General features: G+C 39.7%; 1 protein-coding gene across 1 annotated transcript in view; it reads left to right on the top strand.

Annotated features, from left to right (window-relative positions):
* Positions 1–9,620, top strand: part of HDAC8 (histone deacetylase 8) — a 166,045-nt gene that overhangs the window by 104,413 nt on the left and 52,012 nt on the right. Inside the window, exons 6-7 of the mRNA XM_006167971.3 lie at positions 5,913–5,990; positions 6,711–6,819. Coding sequence (XP_006168033.1) covers positions 5,913–5,990; positions 6,711–6,819 — 187 coding nt within the window. The remainder of the gene's footprint in view (positions 1–5,912; positions 5,991–6,710; positions 6,820–9,620) is intronic.

Below are 9,620 nucleotides of genomic sequence, written 5' to 3' on the forward strand. Positions count from 1 at the left end.
ACCCCCCTGTCCCTCTCTGTCTGTCTGGCGAGTGCACGCACCCTATAGCAACAACCTCTCCAAAAAAAGAAAAAAAAAAGAAAGAAAAGCATTTAATTCCCTGATCATTCTGGACCATTTACTATATAATCTTAGTAGGTTGATTTTTAGTTTTTTTTTAAGGGACTAGATTTCAAGGGTTAATCCCCTGGCTGTAAAGACTCCCTTGGATTGCTTTTTGGCTGTTGGCTGTAGCAACTTGTTTTCTTGCAGAGATGAAGCATCTGGTTTTTGTTATCTCAATGATGCTGTCCTGGGAATATTACGATTGCGACGGAAATTTGACCGTATTCTCTATGTGGACTTGGATCTGCACCATGGAGATGGTAAGCCCTTCAGTTTCAAAGATGTTCCCTGGTAAGACAGCATGTTTTTATCATTAAATCTGCTTCTAGGCAACTGGTAAAAGGAGAGATGCCTGTTGTGATTGAAACTGTCCTAATTAAGAGAATTCAAAAGTAGATAGGATAGCAGTTCCTCTAACTAATATGATTCCTGCCTCACTGCCCAAACCAAGCTCTTGTCATTTCTCTCCCCTCTCCTCTCAAAGCAGAACTGTATAGTAAAGAGTGGTAACAAGTGGAACTCTTACCTAGTGTTTACTCCAGTGCTCAGTATCCCACCTCAGGTCCTTTCCATTGGTTCTAAGGGAAATTTATGTTTAGAGCTGGCAGTCTTGTCTGTTCATTGGATGTTTCTCTCAAAATAGAATAGATATATGATGTACTAACATGTTCACCATAGGCTACCAACCCTCCTAATGATCAGAATCTATGCTGCTTTCTTTATATTACTAAAATATTTAGCTCAGGGCATTTTCCCTAGTTTTCAGTAGCAGAATTTCTTAACAATTTGCCTTAACCCGTTAATATCCACTTAGAAGACTACTGAAAAAATTTATCCAGTCCTCCTCTCTTCAAGGAAGTCTTCAGAAAGCTCATGGAAAATGTGTTATGAAAAAACTATGCATGGATTTCAAAATAAATTTTGTACCCAAATAAACTTGTGCTTTAATTCCAATTTCCAAAAATTCTTGAACTCCCCTTATACTTTACATCTAGAATATAGAGCTCTAGTGTCAGTTGTCATTCTGTTTCTTTAAGAAATCCTACCTGTGACATCTAGTATCTCCATTCGTCTAGTAACACTTATGTAGTAAATTATTAGTTAAGAATCTCTCCCCTTTCCTCTATAGTAATGACTACTGCTGCTTCCAGAAATTATTATTTTGTTTTAAAAAAAGTAACATAATCATGGTATAAGGAAAAAGAAAAATAGTGTCTGTCTAAGGTTAGGGTCAGCTCTGCTGCCAAAACAGGAAAAGAAGTAAGAAATTCTGGGAGCAGCCACATAGCCTAGTGGTTAAAGGAGCCGGATCCCACGTGGCCAACCATGGGTTGAGTCTTGGCCCCAGTGGCTTGAAAAACCAGGATAGTTAAAAAAAGAGGATAGTTACTTGGATTTACAAATAGCCCTTCCATTTTACAGACCCATACCAGGCACGTATGGGTGTGTACCCCAAATTCCAACATGATGAATAAATGGAGGAGAAGGGATTGTGGCATGAGCATGCCCCACAGAGAGGTGCTTTTTCTCTCCCTCTGTTTCTTTGTCATTTTCTGGCAAGCACACATGTCTTCTGTCAATTAAAAAGAAAAAAAAAAGAAGAAATCATGGGAGAGTCTCCCCAGGGAGCTGCACCTGCTTGGATGCTACCATGAAATAGTGACACAAAAGTAAAGGTGACAAAGAGAACACAGGAGGGTAAAAACAACTGACATACTATTGATACTTTAAGAACCATGTTCACTAGATAGCAGAATATTCATTACAAAACATAGCCTTGCTCAAAAACATTCAGAGGCTCTTTATTGCCTTTAACAATGGGCAACATTAGACTCTTGGCTTATTTTTGTATGACCAGTGAGCTAAGAATGATTCTTCCGTTTTTTAATTTATTTTTATTATTTTTTATTTTTTGAGAGGTTTTCGTTATAGGGCACGTGCACTCACCAGACAGACAGAGAGACATAGAGACAGAAAGCGAGAAATCACCCCCCAGGGGGGATGGTCACGCCGCCATCCCTTCTCCTCCATTCTCCTCTCAGGATCATGGGCACGCACGCACACGCGCCCGGCATGAGTTCTAAGCAACCGGGTCCGGGACGCGAACCGCAGTTGACTACGTGGAAGTCCAGCGACATAGCCATTACGCTAACTGCTGGTTCCCAGATTCTTCCATTTTTATAGAGAAAAATTACACACACACACAAATACTTCAAAATTTGCAGAAAAAGGAGGTAAAGGATTATTTTATTTTGGTGCAAAAATATTTGAAATCCATGTATAGTTTTTTCATAATATGCATTTCCCATAAACTTTTTTGAAGCATACACACACACACACACGTGCGATAGAGACCGTAAGTACTTTGCAAAGCCTAAAAGATGAACTGTCTAGCCAATTACTTTGCATGGACCCCTAGCCTAAAACAATGGTTTTCAAACTTGAATATGCATCAACGATCAGCAGATGGCATAATGGTTACATTGCTGGATTCCCATGTAGTCTACCACAGTTCGAGTCCTGAACATGGTGGCTGAAAACACGCCGGGCGCATGTGCGTGCATGCCCAAAATCCCAAGAGGAGAATGGAGGAGAAAGGATTGCAGAGTGGCCATCCCCCCTTAGGGGTGATTTCTCGCTTTCTGTCTCTCTGTCTCTGTCTTTTTTTTTATTTTGGAGAGGTTTTTGCTATAGGGCGCATGCGCTCGCCAGAAAGGCAGAGAGAGACAGAGAGACAGAAAGCAAGAAATCACCCTCCCCCGAGGGGGGTGGCCACGCCGCAATCCCTTCTCCTCCATTTTCCTCTCGGGATCTTGGGCACGCATGCACACGCGTCCGGTGTGAGTTTAAGCCACCGGGTCCGGGACTCGAACTACAGTCGGCTACATGGGAGTTCAGCGACATAGCCATTATGCTAACTGCTGGTCCCTCTGTCTTTCTAGCAAGTGCACGCACCTTATAGAAAAAACCTATCTTGAAAAAAAAACTTGAAAATGCATCGGAATAACCTGGAGGAGTTTGTTTTAAAAGGCAGATTGCTGGGCCACATCCACCAGATATTCATATTTAGTAGATCTGGTGTGGAACCAAAGAAATCAGCATTTTAACATTGCTCAGCTATTCTACAGGCCACACTTTGAAATTGAAAAAAAAAAAAAAAAAAAAAAAAAAAAAAAGGGATTTTCAAAAAAAAAAAGAAAAAGAAAAATAGTGATTTTCAAGATAAGTCCACACTCTGTACTTGTCTTTCAAGGCCAATATTGTGTAGGTCTTGGCTCAGCTTTCCAGCCTCCTCTCTCATTCCTTGCTATCCAGGCTATCCTATTAAATGACCATGTTTCACTATTCCAAGATATACCTCACTATTCCCGTCTCCCTGGCTTTGCCTCTTTTTTCTAGCTTAGTTTTACTTCCTCCTCCCCTTTTGAATCTCCAAGTTCTACCCATTTGCTCAATTTCCAACAGTAGCAGGTTTCCCCTGACCACTCCAGTCCAGTATCTCTCAAGTCATAAATTGTTTATATAGCTGATTTGATATTTAATTATCTGTTGTTTTGTCTTATTAGTTAACTTTTTGGTGTGTCTATGTCTCTCTTCCCATAGAAACTTTCGAGTTCCTACAGAGCCAAGATCAAGTTAATTCCTGTCTTGTACAATGCCTTGAACCAACAAATACTACCCAGATAGTAGTGGTTTAGTAAAGTATTTGTTGAATGAATGAATTATTATAAATTCAAACTGTTAGTATGAGAGTTCAAGAATCGAATCAACTCTATTGAACCATGTAAAAATGAAATAAGACTGTCACCTGAAACTGTTCTTTCCATTTGCAGTGTTATTTCTACACCATTTAGAGTTTCCTGTTTTAGCCAACTTTTATGGTGTGTTTCATTTCAGTTTATTTCCCCTCTTCAGCACCTTCCTTCCAGTGACCTCTGACCCACCCTCAAACTCTTACACATTTGGTTTATTTTAAATCTCTCATGATTTTATAACTAGCATCCTGTGGTGGCTTCCCTAGCCACTCCTATGTCCTCACCTTCTTTCATCTACCTACCCACTCTCCTCTTTCATATCAAGTTCGTATCCTCCACCTATATGTCTACATCCTCTTTTAAGTATGATTTTATAACCATACCTAATGATATTTCCCGGGGGAATTACAAACGGCCACTAAACATATGAAATGGTCTCAAAATCCCAGTAGTAGGAGAAATGCAAATTAGAGTAAGACCATTCTTTGTGCCTAAGATTGAAAAGAATAATAAAAGCCATTGCTAGTCAAGGAGTGAGAAAATGAGAACCCTCATAACTGGTCAATATAAACAGGTACATTTTGGTAGGAATAAATAATTTGGATTTTCATGAACTATCCTTGTATTTACTTCATTTTTTAAGTTGAAATGCTATTTTCATTTGATTTGTTTTGTTTACTTCATGCTTTTTGCCTGGAGCCCTTAACTGATTTTAACTGCCTTCCTCAGGCAAAACATAGGCTTGGGAAATTCAAACATACCTGTTATATACAAATAGAGTTAATATTTTTTTAAGGCCTCTGTTGGCCTCTAATGAAGACTGAAAACATTAAATAAACACAGAGACACTTTCTTTGTTTGAAACAAAAAAGAGGATAGTTACTTGGATTTACAAATAGCCCTTCCATTTTACAGACTGATTGTCTGAATATAATATGTGATTCTGAGAGGAAGGGGTAGAGGTGGGCAGTGTAGTTTTCTATATGAGTAGTGGTTTGTAAAGGTTACTTCAGATCTTAGCTTTTCTCTCCAAAGCCTCTAATCATTTTTGACTATGTTTAAATGGAAAGAAGACCCCTTTCTAGAAAAAAATCCCCCATCTTTCTCTTGGGTTCAAAAGAGATATAAAACTGCTATTAAGATTCAGGGCTACATGAGACCAGCACAGGGCATAATTGTTATGTCACTGGATTCCCACATGGCCAATCACAGGTCAAGTCCCGAACCCGGCAGCTTAAAACACACTGGGTGCATGTATGTGCATGCTGAAAATCCTGAGAGGAGAATGGAGAAGAGATTGCTGTGTGTCCTCCCCCAAGAGGGTGATTTCTCTCTTTCTGTCTCTGTTTTTCCAGTGAGCACATGTGCTCCATAGCAAAAAATCTCTCTTAAAAAATAAAAAGGAAATAAAAAAAAAAAAAGATAATACCGGGCCGCAGCTTTTTTCAGCTTTCCATGTGTTAGCCAGAAAGATACGCAAAAAGTTACTTACACAGGGGACTTTGAATGACATTCATTTCTAAACAAATTATAAATTAATTATGAATAGACACTCTATAATTGGATTTTCACTATATAATGCCTCATGTTCATCATATTTTTCAAAGGGCTGTTACATTGTACTTCTTTGGGAAAAAAAAATCTCAAGAATAAATTAGAACTACTTAAATAAAACAGAACATAAGACTTCCTAGATGGTACCAATCTCCTCTATTCAGTCTGTTGATAATGTCTCAGTTCTGAGTTCTTTCCGTTCCCCACCTTTCAGTGTTGTCTAAGGGGAACAGTGCTTGGAAAGGGGAAGCCCTGTTATAGTTTTCCATGAATTTGAAAAGAAAACCCCAAAATTCATGTGGGGACAAAGTTCTACCTCATCCTCTAATCACAGAGATCACAGACCAGAGATTTGTGTTACTTTAATTCCTCAGCTTGTTAGCTTTATCAATGTTGTCTTCTCGTCTCCTTTTCTTCCCACAGCTGCTTTCTAGATTTTCAGGTGTTGAATGTAGGAATTCGGTATATGAAGTGATGTTTCTGATGTTTCTCTGGTAGGTGTGGAAGATGCCTTCAGTTTCACCTCCAAAGTCATGACTGTGTCTCTGCACAAATTCTCCCCAGGATTTTTCCCAGGCAAGTGATCTATGTCTCACTATTACATTTCATGAATAAATACTGCATTTTTTCAATGCATCTCTTTTATCTTATATTTGCGTAGTTCCATGCTGTTAATACTTTATTGGTGCTATTCTATGCAAAATTGTCATTTTAGGTGACAATGACAAGAGGAATGACAATAATGCTGTTTCTTTCTTCAGGTGATTTTATGGATTGTCAAGAGACAGATGACTTATGCTTGCTATACCGTCAGCTATCCCATGTAACTTCTAACATCCTGATCATTACAATGACATTATGTCAACCTAAGAAGCCTGAAAAGTCAATCAAAGGAGTTATTCCCTTAGAAACCACCACTAGTCAGCACTATCCTTCTTTATATTTTCTTGAGAGATTTTTGCTATAGGGCATGTGTGCTCTCCTGAGAGACAGAGAAAGTGAGAAATAACCCTCCAGGAGGGGATGGCCACATCACAGTCCCTTCCCCTCTAGTCTCCTCTCAGTATTTTGGGCACATATGCACATACACCTCGCATGAGTTTCAAGCTGCTGGGACTCAAACCATTGTCAGTCATGTGGGAGTCCAGTGCCTTAACTGCTATGCCATCTGATGGCCCCAGCATCATCCTTCTAATTGACGTTTTCGGTCTTCTGAGCACCTACCAGAGAATCCTCTAAGTTTTCCAGTTTTTCATGTTCTCAATAACTGATCATGGTACTCCTCTTTTTCCCCAGGAACAGGTGATGTGTCTGATGTTGGCCTTGGGAAGGGACGGTACTACAGTGTAAATGTGCCCATTCAGGATGGCATACAGGATGAGAAGTATTACCACATCTGTGAAAGGTATGGTAGTAAGATTGAACCAGTAATAAGGGGGTTGCATTTCTGTAGGGTAAAATGCTCCCCAATCTCACGCAATTCTTTTCAAGGGACAATATAGGGCAGGGAAAGAAAAAAAAAGAAACACTGTATACATAGCTTTTATATACTGCTCATTGTGTTCATTGAATCAGGTAGCCATTCCCATTTAGGAGAATCATGTGTTTAGAACAGAGCCATACCCCAGGTTTTATTTTACCTGCCACACAGTATGATTAAGTCTATTCCAAGAACAATGTTATTAAGCTGTCCTGGGGCATACCTTGTCTGCTACTTTCTTAGCTAAAGAAATCTGCATGTGTGTGATATCATTAGCCTAACAGGGTTCATTTTAGCTTTCTATTACGAAGACCAGTGTTTCACTACACTGATGTGAATATTAGAGTTGAATAGTATTACTTATCACGCGTTCTTGAGTTCTATCCATCATGTTAAAGTTGGATTCAGAAATCTCTTATTTTAATACTATACCTAAGGATTAAATTACAGACTCTTATAGACAGACAATTGGTGCCAATGTGGAGTCCACTGGAGTTGAAAAAAATTGGTAGGATGCCTAAACTCATATTCATGATGATTGAGAAAGGTCAGGCACAAATTCTTAGCTGACAATGATAGCAGAACAAGTGAGTCTGACTACAAGTCAATCAGACATTACTGAAGTAATAGGGATTGATGTACTCTTGATCCAGCCTCTACTCAGCTCATATTTTTCTAGTCTCTGATGGAATACAAGGACTTCCCAAAGGTTGTTGCCTGTGTTGGCCATCACCACTGACAGTTGCGTAAACACAGTAGAATTCTTAAAAACAAAAACTTTATACTTCAAAGGTCCCACTTAGCTCAAAAAATTGTCCAGCCAAGTCATCATTCAATCATGCAGTAGCGCTAGCCTCTTCATGATTTTGATCATGTCCCCTGGCTTTGCATGTATTCTCAGACTGAAAAGGTCTCTCTCTTTTTTTAGAGTCTGCCATTGGTGCTTTAATTCCCCTTATTTGTCTCCTTTAGGCTTTGTTCTGTCCTTGAGATGTGCAGATCAGTGCTGTTTATATAACTTTACCAATGAAGATGTCCTGTGGTTCTATGTAAAAGGAGAATCATTTTGTTTTTTCTTTTAATCCCCTTCTTGACACGCCCAACATTATGTTGCCCTTTTTTGCCATAGCACAAAATTAGGTTGTTCTCTTCAGTACACTGTCCATAGGGTTTCCTAGAACACTTTCCTGGGTCTTAATTGAAAGGTCAGCATTCATTATTCTAGAAGTATAGTCGGTAATATCTGGCCCTCCCTCAATGGATCACCTTACATGTGCCCCTATTGAAGCTCATCTGCCAATCATGAGACATCCTGAGACCTTCTTTTATATCACATCAACTTGGCATTTTACTGCCTAGAAAAGTCAAGTATTATGTGCAGACTTGAGGACTACCCAGTGCCCACCACAAGGACATCTACTATTTATCCTTCAGTCAGAAAACTACCTGTTTCTCACCTATATTTTCTTTTTGTTTTCCCATAAACCAGTTCCTACTACATGTTTAAAACATTTTAAAGCCCATGGTAGTTCATATTTTAACATAGCCTTGGTGTCAAACTTAATTAGGAACATTTTAAAAGTAAGTTTAGCCCCAAGGAAAAGATCCATAAAAGATTACACAATTTCCCTTTATAGAAATCATGGTGCTACCCTCACCCCAATACATGATGGCTTTTGTGTACAGGATGCTAGCATTTATTAAATATTTTCCAGCTTGCCCACTAAAGAACCAGATACTCATCAGTTTACAGTTCCCAGGTCCCCTTTTGCCTATGAAACCACACCAGCAATCCATACAATGATCACCTAGAATAAGAGGTTCCAGGCTTTTACTAGAGACGATTGTTTTGTTTCTTTGATTTCTTTCAGAAGTCAAGTCTGGTCAGGGCATTATATGGAAACACTTTTGATTCCAAGGATACCAAGAGAAGGCTTCCTGGCCCAAACACCTCTCCCACATGTTGGACAATACCTGAAATTCCTTTAACAAGAAACATACTTTTATTCTATAATTACAAATAGGCCTTATCCAACAATGGTGCTGTGGTAAATCTTTTTCTTTTTTTCTTTTTTTTTTTCTGGAGAGGTTTTTCACTATAGGGCACGTGCGCTCGCCAGACAGACAGAGAGAGACATAGAGACAGAAAGCGAGAAATCACCCCCCAGGGGGATGGTCACGCCGCAATCCCTTCTCCTCCATTCTCCTCTCGGGATCTTGGGCACGCACGCACACGCGCCCGGCGTGAATTTTAAGCCACCGGGTCCAGGACGCGAACCGTGGTCAACTACGTGGGAGTCCAGTGACATAGCCATTACGCCAACTGATGGTTCCCCTGTGGTAAATCTTGATGATGCTCTGCAAGACTGACTCACATGGGAAGGTTCCAGGTTCATATCTAGAGACCTCTCTGAGTATGCTGGACATGCATATGCCTATGATCCAGGACTGACTGAGGCTGGGGCTAATCATGGCATAAAGGCCCTATTGGGGGTGCTCTATCTCTATCTCTCTTTCTCCCTCTACCTTTCTACCTCTCTCTCACACTCACTCGTAGAAGAAATAAATTAATTAAACTTAACAAAAAGAAATGGGTCTTAATGTGAAATTTTGGCCCAACCTCCTCTTCACTCCTACTCTGCCATAGATGTATAGTTGCTCAGAGTCTTTTTTGACAGAAGATTTTGAGAGGGTTCAAGCATGAACCCCCTGCATTTTCAGAAGCG

The sequence above is a fragment of the Tupaia chinensis genome, unplaced genomic scaffold (assembly GCF_000334495.1).
Source record: "Tupaia chinensis unplaced genomic scaffold, TupChi_1.0 Scaffold145396_1, whole genome shotgun sequence".
Classification (NCBI taxonomy): Eukaryota; Metazoa; Chordata; class Mammalia; order Scandentia; family Tupaiidae; genus Tupaia; species Tupaia belangeri.